Source organism: Haliaeetus leucocephalus, unplaced genomic scaffold (genome assembly GCF_000737465.1).
Source record: "Haliaeetus leucocephalus isolate CR32 unplaced genomic scaffold, Haliaeetus_leucocephalus-4.0 Scaffold208, whole genome shotgun sequence".
In the NCBI taxonomy this organism is placed as follows: domain Eukaryota; kingdom Metazoa; phylum Chordata; class Aves; order Accipitriformes; family Accipitridae; genus Haliaeetus; species Haliaeetus leucocephalus.
The window spans coordinates 710,583-734,400 of record NW_010972644.1 but is presented as its reverse complement, the minus strand read 5'-3'; the positions used below and the strand labels follow the sequence as shown (position 1 = coordinate 734,400).

Here is a 23,818-nt window from a genome sequence, read left to right as displayed (position 1 = left end):
GATTGACAGAGGTGACATTTTATGAAGGAAAGGTTAATAGCATATTCTAAAGTTATTTGCTGTGTATTTTTATCGGGAGAGGAAGTTCTTTTTGTGTGACATCTTTTTCAACTCCACTCATATGAAACCACAGAAATCAACAGGTACAATCTGGAGGTCATCTTGCCTAAGGCCCCTGCTCAAGCAGGGCCACCTAGAACCAGTTGTCCAGGATGATGGCCAGAGGGCTTTTAATTATCTCCAAAGAGGGAGAGTCCACAACCTCCCTGGGCAACCTGTGCCAGTGCTTTGTTACTCTCACAGTAAAAATGTGTTTCCTGACCTTCAGAAGTAACCGACTGTGTTTCAGCCGGTTCCCGTTGCCTCTTGTCCTGGCACTGGGCACCACTGAAGAGAGCCTGGTGGCACTGTGTTCTCTGCACCCTCACTTCAGGTATTTATACACATTGATGAGATCCCCGCTGAGCCTACTGTTCTCTGGGTTAAACAGTCCCAGCTCTCTCTCAGCCTTTCCTTATAAGAGAGGTGCTCCGGTCCCTTGATCATCTTAGTGGTGCTTTTCTGGACTACCTCCAGTAGCTCCATCTCTCCTTGTACTGGGGAGCCCAGAACTGGACACAGCACTCCAGATATGGCCTTACTAGTGCTGAGTAGTGGGGAAGGATCACCTTCCGTGACCTGCTGGCAGCATTCCTCCTAATGCATCCCAGGACACCATTAGCCTTCTTCACCACAAAGGCACATTGCTGGCTTATGTTCAACTTGGTGTCCACCAGGATCCTCAGGGCCTTTTCCGCCAAGCTGCTTGCCAGCCAGGCAGTCCCCAGCATGTACTACTGTGTATATGTGGTGGATGTGTCTCAATTCAAAGACATGTAACATTTCTGTACTTTGAGAACACATCCTATTCCTCATGATATCTCTGAACTGAAAGCTTGATACTTCCTCTCTTCTTAAAGTAAGAAAATCACTTCCAACCTGTAGTTTTGCTCTCTGATAACTGAAGGAATAGGAGGCATGTTATGGTACGATTCCTCTGCAAGCAAGATGTGATAAGAAGAAGGCATAACTATAGTTGTTTTTCTGCATCCCTTCCCCAGAAGCATCAGAGCAAGAAGTTTATACCCCAGTCCATGTCTGATCTTGTCTCACATCCTCACAGTCACTGAAATACCATTTCTTTCCTTTGCATCAGATTCTGTTCATGTTTCACGTTCCTGTTCCTGGTAGCCTTTCTGGACCTGAATGAGAGTCCACTGTCAACACCAAGGAATTGGAGCAGGAATAACAAGAGCTTTGCTCTAAGTACAGCCAAATACCTCAATCATTTTTAAAATGATCTTGTAGAATGTGCCCATGCAATTTGAGATGCGACAATTGAAACAACATATGCGTTAAACAAAAAGTTTCAACCTGAAAAACTGTCAGCACTGAACAAAGATGCTACATATTTGCAGAAAGAAACTATATTCAGAGTAAAAGAATTTTACACTTTTGACCTTTTTCAAGGTAATGTCAACTTGATGTTTTTATTATAGTCCTTCCAAAACCAGCACTAAAAGTATTTTCTATTTTTTAATTCCTTAACAGAAAGAGCGGGAGAAGGGATCTAATCTGGCATTTATGTTTCGACTGCCCTTCGCTGCTGGCAGGGTTTTCAGCATCAGTATGTTGGATACACTGCTTTATCAGGTACAATGAACAATAATGTGACTTCTCTTAACACAGACATCCATTGTTACCACCTATTTTATTGTACTTAATTGTTAAATGACCCTGTTTTCCTACATGTAAGCCATTAAAGCGCGTGTCTGTACCAGGAACAAAGGCAAAAGATAATGGAGCATGCCCAGTACTAGCGCAGTTATCCACCCCCAAATCGTCCTGTCCTTGCACGAATTCTGTTGTTTAACAGTGTAATGCTGTTTGTGAACCTCTCTACAGTCAAATAAGCGGGATAGTTTTGATAAGGCCTACATAAAATACTGATCATATAGACTAATAATGCTTGTACTCTGCAACAAAAAGGCAGTGCCCATTCCCACAAAGTAGTGTCTCTAACCATGAAAATCAACAGAATTCTGTGAGTAATTTATCAGTCATCTGCATTTGCTGATAGAAGCCTCAATTACTTCATTGTGTGCTGTCCTCTTACTCATGTCGACTAGACCTCCAGGCGACTAGTCATCATATCTTAAAGTAACCCATTCTGGCCCTAACAAGAAATATACACAGTGGTAACAAAGAGACAGTGGGGGAAGAAAAGGCAGCACTGAACTTTCTTGCCCAAGAATCCAGGACAGAGCTCCTCATGCAAAAAGAAATTATGACAGTCAGTGGGGATAAGGGAAGGGCAACAGCCTTAGACAGCTGAAGAAATAATATATCAGAAAATATAGGGTCAGGACAAATGAAGGTAATAGTTCCTGGTTTCAGGGTAGAAAAAGAGAATACTGCCCTTGCTCTTTGGCAACGACCACCTTTCTGCACACCCTGATGCATCGGGATGCCCAAACAGCAGCCCCCAGCACTAGCCTTCAAGGATCAAGTTACGCAGAATAAGCAGCAACACCACCATGGCCCATGCAGTCTGCTCACCTAAGCAGCTACCTACTTTGCCTATACCTGGAAGTAGCCTATGGATGCTTTTGTATTCAGGTGCTAAACGTTCTTTCAGGGAAATTAGTTTATTTGGTAATTTGGTGCATGAAAGGTGTCCTTTCACCTCAATTCTACTTCCAAATAAATTCCCTGAAGGCAAGTTCAATATAATAGAAAAATTCCTAGAGCTAAGCTTTTCTCAAAAATTCATTAATACAGAAAACTGTCATGTATATGGACAGGTACCAAAAGCAGATAAGCCAACAGATGTAAAGCCATTTATCAAATTCTATATATTTTAGAAATAAATGTATTTGATTATAAAACACATTTTTAATCATGTCCCAGAATATTAACATCACATATAGCAAATTTTTTTTAAAAAGTAGATTAAAACACCTATATAGAAACAGATCTGTCATCATCAACAACTCTTGCCAGCACATAAGTAACTTGAATATTTTATATTTGCTCCTAGACACAATCAGTCATGCTATGCCTTGACAGAGTAAAACCATTCACCAGAAAGTGTTTAAAACAAAAATAAACCCCACACACTCACTCAAATTCCGCCCATTCTTTCTTTGAACTCCTACAGCTCAGGTGAACTGTCATTTTTCTAAAATTATCTTTCTTATTCCAAGTTACAAATACTATGACAGCAAGTTCTCTCTGTTCTTTTTCATGGTCCCATCCTTTTCTGTACATCTTTTTCTTCTGCATATAAGGAACAAAGTAAATGACATGGGAAACAGCGGGGTTCATCTGGTGCTTCCTGTTCTAGACCAAAAGAAGAGCCTTTGAATTATCTTTAGGGTACTGACTGAAAAATGAAAACTTGATACAGCAAATCCTTGTGAATACACTTGGGATTCTAGTAATTCCACAGGATACATGATGCAGCAAAGATAACAAATCAGTGAAGGTTACAAAAAATTTTTTTCTTTTCAAGAAGGTGCTCACTGGCATTTGGCCCATCACAACTGGAAGATTACCAGTACAAAAATTAAAATCATTGAATTACTATGTATCAAATTACATCTGCCTAGCTTCTGAGTTTAAACAAACTCAGATGCTATAACTCTAAAGGAATTATATAACACATTTGTAAGGTATTTCTTTATTAAAAGCTATTTGCTAGCTCCATATTTGCATTAAGCCAAAATTGCAAGTTATGTTCCAACAAAGATAGATAGCCTGCCTTCAATGCTGCCCTACTACACCTAAGAAGAAGTGGCAATGAACAGCTCTACCACAGTTAGCAGAGCACCCACATGGCCCTCTGATGCCAGCAGCCCAACTCATATGGAGGAGAAATATTTGTGATTTTAGCTGACCTAATGTGTGTTCCCAGTCTTAGCCTACATTTAGCTTAATTTCTACCTTTTAACCAATCAGCAAAGCACTTCTATTAGCAGAGCAACAAGCCTGACCTGAGATAAGGCAGGTTAACCCTTAAAAAACCCCAGACAGATTGGCAAAAGCAAATGACTCATTTGAATTAAAATAATAGCAGTCTCACCTTAGTATTACCCACTACTCAGTACTGCAGCCCCATCTAACATATGACAGCATTTCTTTTGCACAGAAGAGTTCATTATTATAATTTCACACCTAATAAGGCTAACATCTTACTTCCATTGATCTTATATCTACATTCATCTTTGCTTTCATGCTGCCATATTATGCCTTGGCTTCTTTGAATCCTGTACGTACATTGCATGCATATGCAGAACCAAATAAGAAAACTGATTTTATGTAAGTAGTTTCAGCACAAAGAAAGGGATGGCTATTTCTACAGTGATTAAGATATTTAAAAGGTAGAGATTGATTGTAAACACAGATGTACAATTTCTCTGAAATTCACACATGGTGCTAATGGTTACCTGCTCATCTGTTCGCTAAAGCTTTTTTCTTTCTTTTCTATCTCTCCTGTTAAAAATCTTGCAGTCATTTGTGAAAGATTATATGATTTCTATCACAAGACTTCTGCTGGGACTTGATACCACGCCAGGATCTGGGTTTCTTTGTTCTGTAAGTTATTTTAAAAAAAAATAATAAATTATTACAGAGTACCAGAGAAGATTCTGTACTGTCTGCAAAATACCCCTACTTTCTTTGTGTAGCATTTCCTTTTGTGAAAGTCCAAGAAAGGCCATCTGTTTCCTTTTTCACCATGGGAGAAGACAAGAAAATTAAATAGAAAACATACCCATTTTTAGTTACTTCCAAAGCAAAAAACAACCACCCCCCCCCGCCAAGAAAACACAATACATTCTATAGAGCACAAAGGAAAATAGGAAAAACAGGAAAAGTATTTTTTATATGAAATAGCAATGGCACTACCTATACTGTATGGCCTGGCTAGCACTTACACACAATGCTGTTTCACAACACCCATTTCTGTCATAGGCAATAAAGGGCAGAACTGGATTTTACATAAAGATAAGATATATTAAATGACTTAAGTTTAGGTGTCAAAGTTCAAAAGTCATCTTGTTATTATGTATGTCAATATTCCGCAATGCAGAATTTATTTTTTTGTATCTATTTTTATATGTTTATACACACACATAAAAAATAAACCAATAAATTTATTTTTTATTAAAATTAAAACCCTACCTTTCTGTTTTCTCCCACACCCATCACACCCCAGGTGGCAAACAGATCAATAGAAGTCGAATTATTTACCAGTTGCTTTCTGGGGAGCTGTAAAGAATTGCAGGATGTTGTTCTCAGAAAGGAAGTTATTAATGATGGTTTAAGAAAGCTGTTTAAATAAAAACCAATTATGGATTCATTGGTCAATCATTAAGCTTTGTTACAGTGAATGCAAGACAGTTGAATCTCTGAAAAGGGGTCACATATCTTGAAATAAAGTTAGCGTAATAGTAATGGAATACTTGAGATTAATATAAGACTTTCTTATGCCATTTATGCTTAGTGTATTACTTTCCCTCTGTGCTTCTCCCCAGATATTTAGCCTGCAGTCTAGTAAACATGTTTCTGGCTGCATTCAAAATACTCATGTGTTCTTTGGTCTGTCCATTACCAGTTTCTTACTGCTTCCCAAATTTAGTTCATTCTTTGCTATTTTAGCCAGATACAAACACTGGATGAAGGATGCCATATTAGTTTTTAAGTAATTTTAAAATAAGAACAGAAGTAATTTCGTAGGACTAAACCATTTGCACTGCAACGGCTCCCAAACAGACCAAAAGAAACAGTGTCTACAAACTCAGTAGAAGTTCCAGATTTGTTGTAGTATTGCACCTTTGCTCCACAATATGATCATTACCAGCTAGTGTTTAGTTTTAAAATTTTTTCAAGAGTAGTATAGTGAACAAGTGATAAGCCCTCAAGAGTTAAAAGTCCTCCTTCCTATTATTATTTGTTCAGATGAAAATCACAGAAGAGGATCTATGGATTAGGACGTATGCCAGACTATATCAGAAACTTTGTTCTTCTACAGGAGACATTCCAATTGGAGTCTATAGGACAGAATCCCAAAAGCTTACAACATCCGAGGTATGTCAGTTTACTATACTTTCTGGGGGGGTTGATTACAGGGTATACAACATTCTTTGGTCCTCATAAGAATGGGAGCCACAATTCCAATAACCCACTGAAGGTGTCCCTCTGCTGACATATACTATATGGTCACATTAACTCAGGGCTCATATTTAGCCCCAGACTTCATGAATACCCAGAGCCAGTCTACATACTGACTTTTATTCCTGTGCTGGCCTACAGAGAACTGACTGATTGTAAACAGGGGACAGCTCACGTGCAGACAGAACAGGCTAGGATAGTTTGCTCTAGTCTGAACTTGCATGTGGTGACTAATGGCAGTATCCATAACAAGCTGTATGACCAGGTCCTGTATCAGGTGTGACAAGAATGTCAACACTATATCTCAAAGGAGGTGGCATTTCAGTATGCACATGAATTTCTAACTAGAAATGAGCAACAAGAGAATAAATTAGTGTTATTAAAAGTATTGTGGGATTTCTCTAAATTTAGCTGTCAAACAGTGGTAATTGTTTTTTTAGATTTATGTCTGCCATATAAATGTATACATTTCTCCCTATATATAATGACAAAAATACTTTTTCCTATTTAACATACTTTTTTGTTTGTGCAGCTTTCATTTTTGTCATGTATAAGCCATTTGTTTATGTGACCATTAATACTGCCATCTCATTAAACCATGGCTCAAATGCAGCTCTAAAATGCAAAATGAACAACTTCCTCCTTTCTTCCGAAATACTCAGTTTACTGATTTCCAAGACAGCCAATTTGAATTTTCTCTTCCACATTTCAGAAAAATGTTATAAAACATTAAGCCATGTAATGCTTAAATGCAAGATTTATCTTGAAGGAAGTACAAACATTCAGTTAAAGTTAATTTAAAAATAAGGGTTACAAAAAGCTATGCAAGATTCCACCAAGTTCACTAGTGTCTCTCTTTGTGGACCACCAATATCTCCACAGGTGGCTTTTACAGCTTAGCCAGTGGATTGTGCCACTGCAATAACGTCAGCTGATTTTTTTAAAATATAGCAGCTTTAACATAAGCCATCAAAATCATTCCTTGGAGAAGAATAGAGGCAGCATCAGTGCTAATATGAAAAAAAGCATGTCATAGCTTTCAACAAAACAGAGGACATGCCAGATTTTAAGAATTCATTAAATAAGGATAAGCGAGATAAAATTCATGGCAATGCTTTATTCTTACATTCACAGCTGGCTATTTAACTTCAGGTCCAAAAAACAGAATCAAGGACAGATGAACTGTGAGCATGCAACATATTGTGAAGAGTGCATTCTAGTGACCTATTTTTTTCCTTTCTGCATTTTCACATGCTTTCAAACATACAGGCTGACTGGCAAACAGCATCTGTACAGGGGAAGGGTAACTATAAGAGTAACACTCCTCTACCTGAAATTTTTGTTTTGACAGGGGGACGGGGGATAAGCATACACACTCATAAGTCTTCTGAGGCAAGCTTAACTGATAAATTAAAGATCTTTCAAATGTTTTTCTGAAAACAAGGTTTAGGACCATCAGTCACTTAACTCTAAACTTAAAATTTTACCATCACATTGGGAACCTTTGGAGCCTGTATACATGCAGCTACTCAAGTGCTTGAATACTTGATCAGACCAGGCCCAGATTTAGTTTAAGATAGTGATTATCTTTTACAAAGAAGCAGTTTCTTAAAACATTCGGATACTGAAACCAGCCACTATCCAATAGACAAGAGGAGTTCTACTGTTAGTTCCTACCAGCTTTCACAGGTAATCTCATGAAGAGTTTTAGTTAAATCAGGTAGAGGAAGAAGGGGGGACTGGCGCAGCGGAGGGCAGGGAAACCTCCTTAAGTTTTCAAATTGTCAGGTACTGGACTAATATGGAAGTGTGGCACTGTCTTTAAGTTAAGTGAAAGCATTTGTTAGTCCTTTTAAAAGGCTCAGGGCTCTGAATGCAGACCCCCAGTGGTATTTTCACACTTAAATACTTTAGCAGTTTCTTATTCAGTGGGTGAGCATTTGTGAAACCCTTCCCCTTCTAGAAAGGGGCAAGGGAATCTTCCCTAACCTAGCTCTTCTCCAGAATACAAAAGAGCAAGATCTAGCTGTGCGTCTGTGGTCTTTATGGATAGATACCTACAAACGCAGAGATGCTGAAAGCTGTAATTTTTCTGCAAAGTGTTTCTGCTGAAGTTACAGGAATTTTTGACTAATTTCACTAATAAAATAATATTAGCATGGGCTATCATTTTAGCTTTTCAATATATTAAGCCAAAACCAACTTTAAAATATTGTTGGATGAGATCTTCAGATGGAGGTTAGAGAAATGTAAATTGCTTTTTTTCTCAGGAATTGTTTGAAGGTTTCTAACTCAGAGAACCTCCAATGAGTATATCAATTTGAGTTTAAACAGAGATCTAAAATTTAGTTTGTATTGCACACACCTGAGGCACAAGAACAAAATATGCCAACATTAATATTTCTATATGTATGATTTCTCCTTTGACAGCTCCTTTTTGTACTATGCAAATCGGAAGCCCTCACTTCACTCTGACAGATAAATATAATGCCTTTAAAAAGAAAGTTTTCAGTGATCTAGTTACTAAATAACAAGCAAATCTAGCCTGATTCTCAATGACCTGCACCTATGACTCAAGCCATTTCCATTTCATTAAAAAAAAAAACACCCACAGATATGAAGTCTTCCTTACTACCTGTGTAGCTGATTTTCTGTGGTTCCTGTTAAACAGTCCATGTTTGTCTCTTTAGATTCACCTCTGTTTAAATTGTCTTTTGTTTTCTTTTTTCCCTTTCCTTTGTCAGTCAGGAGAAATGGCTTCACAAGTATTTGCTTATTGTCTGCCTGTTTATGGGTGTCGTGGTTTAAGCCCGGTAGGCAGTAAGCATCACACAGCTGCTCGCTCATTCCCCCCCCCATGGCGGGATAGGGGAGAGAATCAGAACAGTAAAAGTGAGACAACTTGTGAATTGAGATAAAGACAGTTTAATAGGTAAAGCAAAAGCCACACATGCAAGCAAAGAAAACAAGGAATTCATTCACCACTTCCCATCGGCAGGCAGGTGTTCAGCCATCTCCAGGAAAGCAGGTCTCCATCACGCATACTTGGGAAGATAAATGCCATAACTCCTCAAGTGCCCCCATTCCTTCATCTTCCTCCAGCTTTGATTGCTGAACACAGCACCGTATGGTCTGGAATATCCCTTTGGCCAGTTGGGGTCAGCTGTCCCAGCTGTGTCCCCTCCCAGCTTCTTGTGCCCCCCCAGCCTCCTTGCTGGTGGGGTGGGGTGAGAAGCAGAAAAGACCTTGACTCTGTGTAAACACTGCTCAGCAATGACTGAAACATCCCTGTGTTATCAACACTGTTTTCAGCACAAATCCAAAACATAGCTCCATAGTAGCTACTATGAAGAAATTTAACTCTATCCCAGCCAAAAAGAGTACACTGGGTTAAACCCTGGGAGTAAAATCCTTATAGGAAATGGAACTATGCAATAGATCATCCTTGAGTAAATAAAGCTGAAAGCAACGTTGTTCTGGACACAAACATCGTATTAAAAATCTAAAAGTTGACAGACTGGGACTTTCAAAAAAGCCCGGTGGAATTTAGTCCCTGTTGGGCCTGTCCCTATTGAATTCTGAAGATAACAGATCATCTTTACAGTCTGGTGAAAGCCTTGATCCTAAATACCTTAAATGCTAATGGACAAAAATCCCCAAGTTTATCATAAAATGAATATGTACCTGTACTTAACAATGGTTCAGACAGCTGTTGGAGCAGAAAAGCATTCCTAGAACCCTAGATGCAATTAAGGGCTATGGGTATACAGAGCAGTAAATTTACTTTAACATAAAACTTGTAGTTAGATAAAAATAAGGCATTGCGTAAGAACAGAATAGATGAATCTGCACATTAAAACTGTTTCATATTTTACATGCTTAGCTTGCAGGGAGCAGCAAGGCAAGGGAATAAAGATCCAAGAAACTAACTGATGTTTGGTATTGTAGTGCTGTTACCACCGTGCTCACAGCCACCCTAACCATCTCAAATATCTCAAGACACTAATGTGTTCATGACTACACTCCTGTTCCTGCCACATGTTGGCCAACCTAAGCTAGTGTTTAAATAAGGGTGTGAAACATCCTATTAGAGCACCTTGCTCAAGTGGAAAAACCCCTGTGGGTCACAGATGTCCAGCAGCACAAGTGAGCCATCACACCCATTTGGGCACACAGTCTGATACTTGAGATAGGAACCTGCCTTTAAAAACAAAAAAAGAAAAAAACAACCCCCAAAAAAAGAAAACACAAACAAAAAAAGAAAACACAAACAAAAAAAGAAAACACAAACAAAAAAAGAAAACACAAACAAAAAAAGAAAACACAAAAAACCCCAACCATGAAACGTAAAAAAAAAAAAAAAGAAAAGGTTTAAAGGCAAATGTTTCTTCATTTAATGTGTGACATACAGATTTTTCCCCAGTAGAAGCAGCAGTGATTATGTAAAGACTTAACATGCAACTTGGTATTTTCCAGAGATTTCACCATGTTTCTATTTTATGGAAACTCAAAAAAAATATATATACTTCATAAAACATAAGATAATCAATTACTACTCTATAGTGACACCATATCATCAATTATGCTTCTCATACAGCAGGTTTACAAGCTTTGCAAAAAGGAAATTAAATGAAAAGAAATTAAAGCAACCAAACCTCAAAATAAATTAATAGTAGTTATGAAAGTATTTTTAAAGGAAGTTTGAGACTGATTAAAACAGAGAGGGACACAGAAATACTCTGCACTGGGCTTTTATCTTCTATGTATTAAACAGCTGCCACCGGCAGGCACACTTTTGTGCTGCCTTTGAAAGAGGGTTTGGGTTTCTTTGGCTTTGCTTTGTCTTTAAACGGTTTAATTTTTTTCCTCCTGCATACAGTGAAGGGTCATTCTGCACACCTTTCTCAACAGGCACCGTAAAAGCTGAAGGGACCTAAGCAAGTATTTAACTTTATCATCTTCATTTATGGTTTCAAGTCACCTATCCCAGTGTTTGGAAAGTTCAAGCTAAGGATTTACAGATTCACAGAATCAGAGGACTTGTTCTTTTACTTGGCCTCTCCTGATTAATCTCTGGCTCAAAAAATGTGACTTACCCTCCTGTAATAATTAGGATGATTGATCTCTGCCTTTCCAACACTACTGCCAGCAAGTCCAGATGGCCGTTTTATCAAGAGTTGGACAAGGAAAGCTACCAATGCAAACAGGAAGAAAGGCAAAACAAGACCATCCTTTATACGCAGTTTGTGTCAGATTTGTTCACACCAAATAGACCCTTCCTATCCATAAGTAGCACCTTATCATATGGATTGTACTTTGCCTACCTTAATCCTTACTGTAAAATGCATGCAAACCCAAAATGTCAATTTAAAATAACACACAAGAAGAACAAAATCAAATAGCATTCCTCTACACAGGGATTCAGGTTTCTCTTTTATGCCCTACCCAAAATAACATCAGCTAAGTCAGTAACAACCCTTCAAAAATCACATAATTTTCAAAAAAAACCCCAACCCCTTTCTATTGCAGACTAACCTGAAGAGCCTCAATAAATCAGTGGGTCTTTGCATAAGGCTTATTGCAAGATCCTAGTCTAGAATATTAAAAATGTGATTTTACTTGAAGTGCTACAACATAAGCATATTTAGTGCTCTTTTTAATTATTGGTTTTCGTTGTTTTGGGTTTTGTTTGGTTGTGGGTTTTTTTGTTTGATTGGTTGGGGTTTGGATTTTTTTTTTTTTTTTTTTTTTTTACACAGATAAAAGCTATTCTGTGCAAAAGGAAAAAAAAAATCAGTACCTTTCTCACATTGTCAGACTTACTCATATTAAATATTATTTTATGGACTCCAGGAACCTTACAGATTCCGTGTGGGACAGGGTGGCGAGTCTCTTAAAGAAAGGTTATATTCAACACTGATGAGGTCAACAGAATCTTGCTTTCAGATTTTCTGTTAATGGGAAAAGGCCTTTAGAACCTCAGTAGTTCTTCAGTTAAATTTGCTTTATGCACTGATCACTTCCAGCGTATTGTGAACTCTTTCTGTTCTTGGGGATTCATACAAATGGTTTATACTTCATTTATTTATTTTAAATACTCAACACACTGAAATCAGTCACCAGTAACTTGGTAATATGACTGCACTGATACCAGCGAGGGCTTCACTATTTCAATGTCAATAAAAGACATGTTTCAAAGATCACAACAATAACTCAGGATTATAAGGAAGTAGTTTTGACACTAGAAGCTAAAAGTATTAGTTAAATGTAAAATAGACATTAAAACAATTTTGAAGTTCTCTTTTGAAATGTTTCCTCTTCTATTCCCTATGATCTTTTTGTATGTTAGAACTGCACATGTAGCCCATCCACTTGAGTTATTTCAGTACTGCTGTATGTGTATACTATTGGTCATAGTTAGGTGGCATGAAGAAGAGACAGCGACAGAGAGCCAGATTTTGGCTCTTAAGTCTGGGGGTGTTTGTTATGATATGAGTGAAGAAGCAACATCACTATCCTTTAAGGTAGGAATGAATTACCTCGTTTGTAAGAGGTGCCCTGAATCACACTGAAGGCTACAGCATGCAGACACAGGGGCATTCCAGGCATTCTGTGCTGGAAAGTCAAAAATGCCGAGGAGTTGGAGACACACGTAACAGGCCCGGTCCACCTGTGGTCTTAAAAGGGTACTCAAAACAATGCAGCCAAAGTTGAACTATTACTTAATGAATCCACAACATATATCTAAAAAGCAGTTACAGAACTTGAATTTCTGAAAATATGCAGACTTTGAAGATAGCGGAGAAGTCATTCAGAACAGATTTGTAGATTCAGGAAAGGCAGTATCAGAAGGCTAGAGTTATTTCTCTCAGAATCAAAATAGAATCAGGCACTAAATAAAGCTTAACTGCTTTTGCCCTTGAGAAATGCATTTATAACATAAATGAGCTTTTTACATAAAAAGTAAAAGTCTAGTAAAAGGTGCCCAATTCAGGAACACTTGCTAAGTACAAACAGCTGAATCCCCTCAGCTCCACTGCAGCCAAAATACATGTCCAGCTACACTGTTGAAAAGAGAACACCTTACTCTGCTTCCATTTTTTTAAAGCCCTTAATCTCTCTTGTCATTTTCCTTTCAAGTCTCAAATCTCTATCAGTGTGGAAGAATGGGAAGACACGAAAGACACCAAAGAACAGATTAGTTATCGTAGTAGTCATCGTAACTCAACATCTAGTGATCAGTCTGATCATCCCTTGTTACGACGAAAAAGCATGCAGTGGGCCCGACGGCTGAGCAGAAGAGTACCAAGACACTCTGGTAAAACAACTGAGAAGATAAACCAGCAGCGAATGAACCTTTACAGGAGGTCAGAAAGGCAGGAGCTTGCTGAACTTGTGAAAAACAGAATGAAGCATCTGGGCCTTTCTCCAGCAGGATATGGTATGATTACTATAATAGTTTAGTAAAAACATCAGTATTATGCAAGATGAACTTATTTTTAAGGACTGAGGGTGCCATAAACAAAATAATTAAGTTTATGATAATGGTTTTGGTTTGTTGGTTTGGGGGTTTGTTTTGGTTTTTTACTGAGAGAAACTTGCTAGAGTGTTTTTAATCAGTTCTATTATCACCCATTCCTATTTTCAGATGGAAAGCTTAGAAGGCAGCATGTCAGTCAGATTTGTATTTAGCACATACATGTTTATGCAGAATATATAAACATTCCCCTGTCACTGAACATCTGTGCCCTATTTCCACAAACTTGTTGAAACATAGATGAAGACAGAACTGTTGTGAAGTTCACTCATATGTCAAGGTGGGGAGTTGTTTATGTGAAGGATATTGCATTTTCCCTGCAATTTTTAGAATTAATGCCAAGGTGTCACATTAAAGTAATTTTTATGAAACATGTTTCACTAGGTCTTTAGAAGCCATTTTTATCCATCACGTCCTTCTCCAGCAAGGCTGATGATGGGTTCCTTTTTTGTTTGGGATTTTTTGGGGTGTTTTTTTGGTTTTGTTTTGGGTTTTTCTGTTGGTTGATAGGGGTTTTTTTAAAGCTATTGACAAGAGCTCTGTAATACTCTTTTTAATATATGCACCACAGCTGCCTGGGGTGCCTTTCTACAACCTTGGCTCTGTAGCATGTTGTGTGGAAACCCCCAGAACTATGGCTTCTAGTTTTCCTAGAAATACCAAGAATTTCTAGATCCCAACATTTGACTGCATAGTAGGTCCAATCTGGAATTTAGTACTTTCTGCTTCAGAAGCACCAACACTGGGGTTCCCGTACTCAATTTTCATTTGAAGAATCCAAAATGTACTGTTTCACAAATGTGTTACTCTTCATTTTTCAACACAATTATTTTTAAATTTGACTTATCCCTAAAATATCCATTAACTGAAGGTAAATGTGCTATTTCCTGCAGAATGGATATTTTTATTTATCCATTTTAAGTACACACGTTCTTAATGCAGAGTCAAAACATCTTTTGACACCAATAGCAATATACTACCCAACAGTAGTTCTTATTGTTGTTACTGTTATAAAATGAACTTAATTGTGAGAGAAGGCTACTGCAGAATACATGGTTATATTTTTGCTCAATCTTTACAAATTAGATACGTAAATACAAGCTCTTTATCCCATATTTCAGCTAGATAATTACTATTCCTGCTTTCTTTGTGGATACTATATGACTCTCTGCAGGAAGATTCAGGACTAAATATTTTCCAGGAGTGACACAGGCCACAATAACATTTGATCAACCACAAAGAAGTTTTGTAAATTTAATTCACATTTATACTAGTAACAAGAAAACTTTGTTGTGTTCCTGCTTTTAAAATCCTAGTTAAAAGCCAACAGTAAATGTTCATTTCATTATTTGAATTTAGAAAGATTATATACCATCTGCAGAACAGTGAAATCTTGATAGGTAAATGCTTCACCTGATTACAGTTATCTGCCCTGATTCTGATTTATACATTTTCACGATCGCTTCCCTATTTTCTTATAGATGCACCTCATTATAAAGAAAGCTTCTACTTTTACAACCCCAGGAACACCCACATTCTGAAAAATATGCCAAAAAAACCACAAACCAGTTTTACATAGGCAGTCAGCTGCCAAACTGGGTTGTCACATTCCCATTGCCATCTCTCCACACTCCCTTCCATTCAGAAAGAAATTCCTGAAGCCTTTCACCCCTCTTCAGAGCTAGCTCACTCCGCACTCATCTGACCACATATTAAACATGGAATAGAAACTTTTAAATCTCCCTTTTCTAGCAGGAATCAATCATGCCAGTTAGCTCCCTACTGAAGTAAACATACTCCTTGGTACTCTCTCTCTCCATGTTTGGGGAATAATGAAAAAAAAACCCCAAACCAGGAAACAAAAATCACAGCTGCTTATGTATCTCCATGTATGGGGATGATGTCTAAATCCAATTTCACATCTTCAGTGTCCATTTTACATTGATAACCTAATAACCCCCAAGACCTCCAAATTAAAATTCAATTAAGTGTGAATTCATTTAAGCCAACTGAGACACAACACAGTTTTGACTATGTTATCCTCTAGCAGAGATGTCATGTTAGTATGCTGGTGCAGGTGCTTATATAACTTTTGCATCAGTTTCACTTTACAGAAGTAAGCTTTATTGTAAAACACCATTTTAGCTGTGTAATTGCATCTATACTAAGAGTCTGTGTGAGCTTATCTAATTGTTTTCTAGACAGAAGTACTTACGGTGGTGCAAATACATGATACAAGCATGTAGAAAAATGACACATACTAGAAAATACACAATATAGTGATTTTCAACCTACAGACAATATATCAAGAATACTTAATTAACAAAAGATTTAGGAATTGCATTGAAACTAGAATGGGGCTGTTGTCTTTCAAATAATTTTCCCTAAAATGCTAAAGAGAGCAATTAACACAGAAGCAATGCCTTTCCTTTTTAGTCCTATCAAATTAAACCTAGTCTCACTGCAGCACCACAGGAAGTGTACCAAGAGAAAGCTATACAGAAGATACTGCAATGACAGCTACAAAAGTGTAACGAGATTCAACTAGGCAAAAACCTTAAAAAAGGATTTTTTGTCAGCCTTCAATTGCAACATACTATTAGAAGAATAGTTAAAAATGCAAGACAGAAATACCAATTTCCATTTATACAGCATTCACATTTTAACCCATTGGCACAGGTGATAAAAGGAAAATGCTTACTATATAAATATGAAAAGGGAAAAAAGGTTTATATTGACCAAATCTGGAAGAGGATGAGAATGCCATACACCTGCATTTAACCTTGCTTATCACTTGAACTTAATGCCAACTGAGGATGGAATTCCCTGCTTCCCACATACTAACATAAGCCACATAACAGATTGGTAAATTACACTAAAATTGGGTTGCATTCAGAACTGCTATGACTGAAAAAATGCAAAAGAATACTTATAGAGCTTTCAGAAAGAAAACGGTATTTTGAGACCTGATAACTCAAAAGATGTTACGTCAGATAGTTCCAATTCAAGTACAGTTGAAAAGAAGTTGCTAAACATTTGAAATCACTTTGACACCTGACACTTTTTGACAGCTCTATGAACCAAAGATGATCTTTTATCAAATTAGTTTGTCAGAAAACATACTTTTCACGACTTGTTTGTAAATATAATTAATTTGGTATGGGGTTTTTTTTGTCCTCTAGATGAAATGAATGATCATCAGAACACCCTTTCTTACATCCTGATCAATCCTTCTCCAGATACAAGATTAGAGCTGAATGATATAGTGTAAGTTAAAGCACACAAAAAAATTATTTACAAGACCTGCAAAATTTCTTGTTTGTACTTCCTGCATGAATTTATTTTATTATCTTTCTGCTGGAAAAGAACTCCAAACTTTCCCATGCACCTGGAAAAAATAAAGATTAATATGGAGACTTCTATTTAAATAGACACCTAAGTATACATATATGTATATATTTAAAACACACATATAAATACGTAATACATATGTTAGTGATGCTCTTACTTCCGTATTCCCTCATCCTCCTCTTACTCTGTGTATTTAAAAAAATAATCCAACCAAGTCTGCTGGGTAGCTTCATAGAATTAATATTCTCATTAAATTCTTGCTTATATTTTAGCTACCCAGTCTTAACAGAAAGATCAACCCTTCAAAATCAGTGTTTTCAAATGGGATTTTATTACATGGATTCAAAGATCATTAAAGCAAACAGCAGTCTTCCCCTGAACATCATGTGATATTCATGCTTAAGATAATTCAAATACAAATGGCAGGACCTTAATACAGGAAGTTTTTTCACTTGCATATCAGGAATTTTGCAGACTACATGAAAAAAAAAAAGAGAAAAGAGCAAACACAAATTTGAACTGTCTAGAAAGTTTTTTATGTCAAGAATTTTAGATACTTACCTGGCATTGTCTCATACTGAAGTCTGATGTGATTGCTGCATTCAGGTCCTGAGCTGTTTCTGTCTCTAGCCTCTCCTGCCTCTGCCTTGCTATACTAACACGCCCCATCTGCTCCACAGGAAAGAAACCACATAGCCCAGTTGTGCAAGCTCCTCCACATCAGTGCTGACCCACCTCACTGCTTGCTCACAAGGAGGAAAATTGTTTGAAGTATTAGCCCTCCTGATACTAAACCAAAATCATCATAGTGCTTTGTAGCACTGTAGTATATGAAAAACACAGCATAATATTATCTGTATCAAACAGCAAAGACAATTATCATAAAATTTGTTGAAATTATTTGGAGTACTATTTCCATTGTTGTGGAACTCCACAGTATGATGTGTACTAATATTTCACCTGTAAATTCACATGCTGTTACCTAGTCTATCTAGGTGGACTAGGTATCCTGCATTCCAGTTTTCTTTCTTTGCAAAAACAAAGGTACTTGAGAATCCCATATTGCATAATTTTGCAGTGGTACTGAATTTGTAGTGTGTTACCTACACGTATTTAGCCTGTAAATGCACATACTGTTACCTAGCTTGATACATGTTCATTTTCTGATGCTTAATGAGTGGGCCTGTGTCTCAGCATAGGCTCAGATTTTTATTTTTTTTAATTTTTTTTTTTTTTTAAAAAACCTGACCCAAGGAACGTGATCCTTGTATCTGGATAACGGTTAATGCTTCAATAACCCAGATCATTACTCTATCTGATTATAGTTCTATTGACTAAGCAGCCAGTCCACCCTCATGCAATGGAGGATTGTTAGTGGAAAGGCAAGGAAGAAGAGGTTGTCCTCTTTCTACAGTTGTCTTCATCACAAATCCCAGAGTGGGCGAAAAGCTTTTTCTATTTGCCCTTCCTGCTGATGAGCTGGAAGGCTAGTCTTACTATATTTTAATTCTCCCCTTCTCAATATATTTCGCAGACTTCCTCCAGCTGATTACTCTTTCATCACACTTCTTATGCAGCACTTTTATGCCAATGTGGCTTATTCTTATCCAAACCATGTATTTATGTGCATATCTATGACAGAAGCCAAAACATGTATTCACATTTAGTCCTATAGATACAACCTTCATTCTCTGGTTTCTGATGCTTATAGAACTTTAAGTCTTTTGCATTCACTATGATCCTATTACATTTGTAATTTATTGTGGGTATATTAGACAAAATACAACCCTGAACCAGCATATGAGGAAATTTTTACTGCTTTGGGTGCAACCTATCTCTAAAAGCCAAGTTCACAGCTATTGGTTGCTCAACAAGCTCTTGTTAGTCTTTGCATTAGCTTTGCAAGCTAATGTTTAGCATCTTGACCTGATGGAGCTTAAAGGACAACGATCTCACTGTCTGTATTGAACAATTAAAAACAAAAGCACTTACACTTCAAGTAGTATGTTCAGACTTTGCCTTAGTAACTCCATATTCCATCTAGCCTATTTGCCTTAAGAAGCAGGTACTGAATAGCAGCATTTTCATTCTATAGCCATGAGATTTTTGTACCAAAACATTTAAAATTTTGACCCTAAGCAGAGCATGATTTTCTTTTTCTGTATTGGTTTATCACTATAAAAGTCTTTGTTCATTTTTACTTAAGGAATGCTGTGATCTGCTTACTACAGAATTATTTTTGATGTAGAACTTGTCAATTACGTATTTCAGGTACAAGTCTTTTGTTTAGTTTACTCTAAAAAAAAAAAAAAAGTAAATACAGAAACACCTGAATTTTCCCACCAAATCCAAAAAAACTATTTAAAAAATAATCAAGCAAGAAAAGTAAGATTTTTTTGTGTGTGTGTCTTTAAACATGCTTCATTCGGATTTGATGAACAGAATAGAACAGACTCTTCCACTACTCATTGGTTTCATTGGCTGGATGAGCAAAACAAATAGGTTGTTCTGGAGTAAACATAGGTAACGGATGTTATAAATAGAGGGTAGTAAGTCTGACTTTACAAATAGATACCATGAGAACACGATCTAGATAAGAACAGTACAAGTATATTTTTTTAATCCCATATTTAAGTCACCTGTTTTCTTACACAAGTAAGTTCAGGTATTTGTAGCAACAAACTCAAAGAGAGAAAATGCTGCTATTCTACTTTAGCCCTGGCAGAAGGAGAAACTTTAACAAAATAACAGAGGCAGACAGTAGTTCCAAGTATTGGAGAACAGGTGATTCTCTTCCCACAGACTCAGAAGCCTGTGCTTTGAGGAGCCATGAATGGTCTGTTACTAGGTGAGCTGAAAACAGATAACAGCAGTTGTGTGGGAAATATGACAGTGATTGCTCATACACTTACAGAACATATTAGTTCAGTTAATCAGGATTTTCCGTTTTGCATTTTGTTGGAGAATTTTTCAGGGTGTTTTAATTAAGTCTGGGGCAAAACATACTCATTATACTGAATAGTAGAAGTTCATGGCCTGTAAAAACAGAAACTTTCTTCAGGGCCACTGCAAAGTAACACAGCAAATCTTTATAAGCACCACACAGCATGCTCACAATCTCTATTGGGATATTTAAGCATTTTTCATTTGGCTGACAAGGAGAAGATGGACAGACATGTGCAACCAAGACTTCTGAGGATATGAGAGAAAGGATTCTTTCACATTTAATTTTCCTGCATTTCATTTTTCTTTCTTTGGGAGGGGGAAAAAAAAAGAAAAGTAAAAAACAGGGTTTGAAATAAAATTTCCAGTGGCTTCAACAGTACTGCTCATCTTTGGACAAGTTTAAGATACCGGGATTGAATCTAGTTGCATGGCTGCTCTTTAGGAGCATAGTGGTGCTGGAAAGCGCTGATTGATAGCTCAGAACACTGAAATGTTAGTTCTGCAGCATAAGCTGTACTGCATCAGTGCCAAAAGCTGTCTCAGATCCGATAGTTTGTCACTTGAGATAGCTGACAAAACAGTGTGGAATTTACACTTAGAAATTAATGGGAAGCTCTTCCATTCTTATCCTAAGAAAAGCAGTTATTTTAAACATCTCAAACTAGATCTACTTCAAAGTTCTTAGAATAAGGGTCTATCTCCAGACTGTCAGCCTACACCAAGATTGTCAACATCAGGCTTTTTATTTTATTGAGCACAGTGATAAGAATTATCCATTGTTTTCTCACAAAATTATTTTAGAAATGATGCTGTGGACTGCTTGTCCCTTCTTTAAGGCATAATGAATAAAGGAGATGCATAAAGAAATACAGAGTTACTGGCAAAGGAGCTCTCAGTCAAAATTAAGGTTTAGCTGTGCATAGTAGATACAGATAATGTCTAGGCAGACAAAATGTGAAAAGCTTTATTATTAACATCTAAAGTAGATTATGTTACCCAGGTGTCCAAGTTACCCAACAGAAACTAGACTAAGCACCTTCAAAATAAGTCTCTCAGTCTTCTTCAGATCTTTTCAACATTACAACTGTATGCATTTATTTTATAGTTGCTCACACGATGTCTTTTTAATAAGAATCATAATTTCTTTTTATAGATATTTGATCCGACCTGATCCATTGGCTTATGTTCCAAATAGTGCACCCAACCGAAAAGACAGCTTCTGCAATACAGTGGGACAAGACACCAGGGAGGAAACACAACTTTGATATGTAACTCAACACAAAATTAAGAGACAATTTTATACACATGTTGTTTCCACTAACCATTTTGAAAACTGAGTGGTACATTTTATTCAGATTTTGGAAACAAAGTGACAGTGGGTAAGTGACCAAATTTAGAAATGTGGTGTCTAGAAACTCTGATTTAAGGGACTGTCAGGCTTGTGGCCTGTTCAGTATGGTAGTTGAACTTTGTCAGTTTAAGAGAATTATGACACCTATTACTATTTAACCAATATGAACAAATGATTTAAAAAGTGACAGATTCCATCATGTGTTTTGCTTGGATGCTTCTAGGCATATTTATCAAGGTGACAGCATGTCAGCGACTAAGCTTTTGACCTACATCAGTAAAGGTTATCCAATACCTGTAGAGAGACCATGCATAATTTGTAGCAGAAAATATGTTATTACTTAAAGATGCCAGTGAGGCTTTGCGTGTCAAGAATCCAGCCTTTGAAATAATTTTGAGTCTCAACCTATCACCTGTTTATATTAGAACAGGCTAGTTTCAGTCCCATTTTAGCCTCCAGGACTTGGGTGTTTGTTCTCTGGGTTTACACACATCAGGTTGAATGACACAGCCTTGTCACACCATAGAGGTTGAGGTCTGAGGCATATCCACTGAAAGATGAGCTCAGAGGAGCCCCCCTGGAGGAAAGTCCCTATCATCTCACACAGGCAGCCCCCCCCACATTTACAAAAACTGGGAAGGTACTATCTGTTTGAAGCTGAAAACAATGGTAGTTCAGATGAAATATAAACATTTTAACCGTAGTGAGTTTGTCAATAGAAGCCTGAATAGATAATGATACAAAAGTGAGAGCATTCCTCTAGGGAACAATTCATACCACAAGTCCTTCCCACTTCCATGAACAAAGTATGTACATGCCCAGTCTTTCAGATTACCCAAATATGATACATTTTCCTATGAAATTACGTATCCCACGTTATATGAAAAGGCACCATGGATTTGAAGACTCTGTTTTGGCATTAAGTGCACAAGAAAGCATCTGCTAGTGTATGAAACATCTGAAGCTGCTACAGAATCTCCAGTCTACACATACAATAGTGCAACAATTGGTCAGGCTTTCTACAGCATTAAATGTGCCTGTACATTATCTTCTAAAAATCACATTCTTGCTTTGCCATCTGTCACAAAGGGGGAAGAACATGCTTAAGGTAAAAACTCTGTTACAATTATCCATATAGAACTGGTACAAGAAATTTGGAAGGTAGACTACAATGGAAAAAAACTGATTATTCTTTGAATTCCCTTGATGTCCTACACATAACCAAATTCAATCAAAATTTTCTATATTGTCTTCTATATTATTTGGTAGAACAACTACAATTTATTTCTGAAAAATAAAAAACCAAGTTGCCCAGAACAGTTCATGGATGCGAGTATGCTTATCAGCATTGTAATGATGTTAAGTCACAGTCATATTAGGAATGAGCGAATCTGCTATTAGTCCCTCTCTTCCTCTATAATTTTTCCAAAACTTAACTAATCTGTTCCCTATTAAGTCAGAAATCCTAAAGCCACAACTATAAAAAAGCCACAGAGGTCTCAGAGTGGACTGAAGCCATCAGAAGACCAAGAGTACCAGTTTTAAAAGAAAAAGATAACTAGAAAGTAGGGTTTCTCAGCAATTTTTTTTATATTGACATATTGAAGTAGCATCATGGTTCAGAAGGGTTTCAGTGATTCTGCATTGAGTCCGTTATTGTTCAGTGTTTTTCCACATACGCTAGTCACTTATCAGGTTATTCACAGGTAAAGACAAAGTATTTCAGATGTTCCCTCTGGACACTGTGGAAAAAAAAGAAACAACTGAAACAGCTGCCCAGACTGAAGTCTACAATTTTCTTAAACAGTATATGGTACAGGATCTTGCCCAAGACCTGTCATAGCAGTTATCCCAGAAGAGAATGCCCGTGCAGTGTGAATAACTTCCTATTTTTAATGTCCAGTGAGAAGACTGTATTCCAGTTAAATATGTTCAAAAAAACTACGAGTTTCTTAAAAATGTTCACTGCAAAATATCAGAAGGATCCTTTGTTTCATACTGAAGGCCTTATAATGGAGTCTCAAGTAGGCAGACAGGATTCTAAAAACAGGCCTACTCTTCAGCTGGCAAGCTAGATACTCTGCTATCAGTGTCATTCTCACACTGTTAACAGGCATTCCCTCTACACTGCCTATAGTACCCACCACAGATTTAAGGACTCTGCCACAAGGATCTATAGCTAGGACTTGATGCCTCGCATTTAACAGCCTGTAAAGCAGTAGAAACAAGCAGTCAGGTGTATCCATTTTCCCACCCAACTCAGCAGAATTGCTGCTCAGCTAGAGTTGAATAGTAGCATCTAGCATGACCTGATATTTCTCCAGGCTTAATGCATTTCTAATTGCTCCTTAGCCCCAGAAGATTTGCTAAAGCAAACACAAAGACAGCTGGAGTCACTTGCAGTCTCTAAAATGAATGAA

General features: G+C 37.2%; 1 protein-coding gene across 1 annotated transcript in view; it reads left to right on the top strand.

Annotated features, from left to right (window-relative positions):
* The window catches only part of KCNT2 (potassium channel, subfamily T, member 2), a 154,945-nt gene extending 133,259 nt beyond the window's left edge, over positions 1 to 21,686 (top strand). Inside the window, exons 24-29 of the mRNA XM_010566383.1 lie at positions 1,591 to 1,692; positions 4,552 to 4,635; positions 6,001 to 6,129; positions 13,354 to 13,654; positions 16,933 to 17,017; positions 21,201 to 21,686. Of these exons, the coding sequence (XP_010564685.1) occupies positions 1,591 to 1,692; positions 4,552 to 4,635; positions 6,001 to 6,129; positions 13,354 to 13,654; positions 16,933 to 17,017; positions 21,201 to 21,312 (813 nt within the window). The 3' untranslated portion in view covers positions 21,313 to 21,686. The remainder of the gene's footprint in view (positions 1 to 1,590; positions 1,693 to 4,551; positions 4,636 to 6,000; positions 6,130 to 13,353; positions 13,655 to 16,932; positions 17,018 to 21,200) is intronic.
* Positions 21,687 to 23,818: the final 2,132 nt, after the last annotated feature.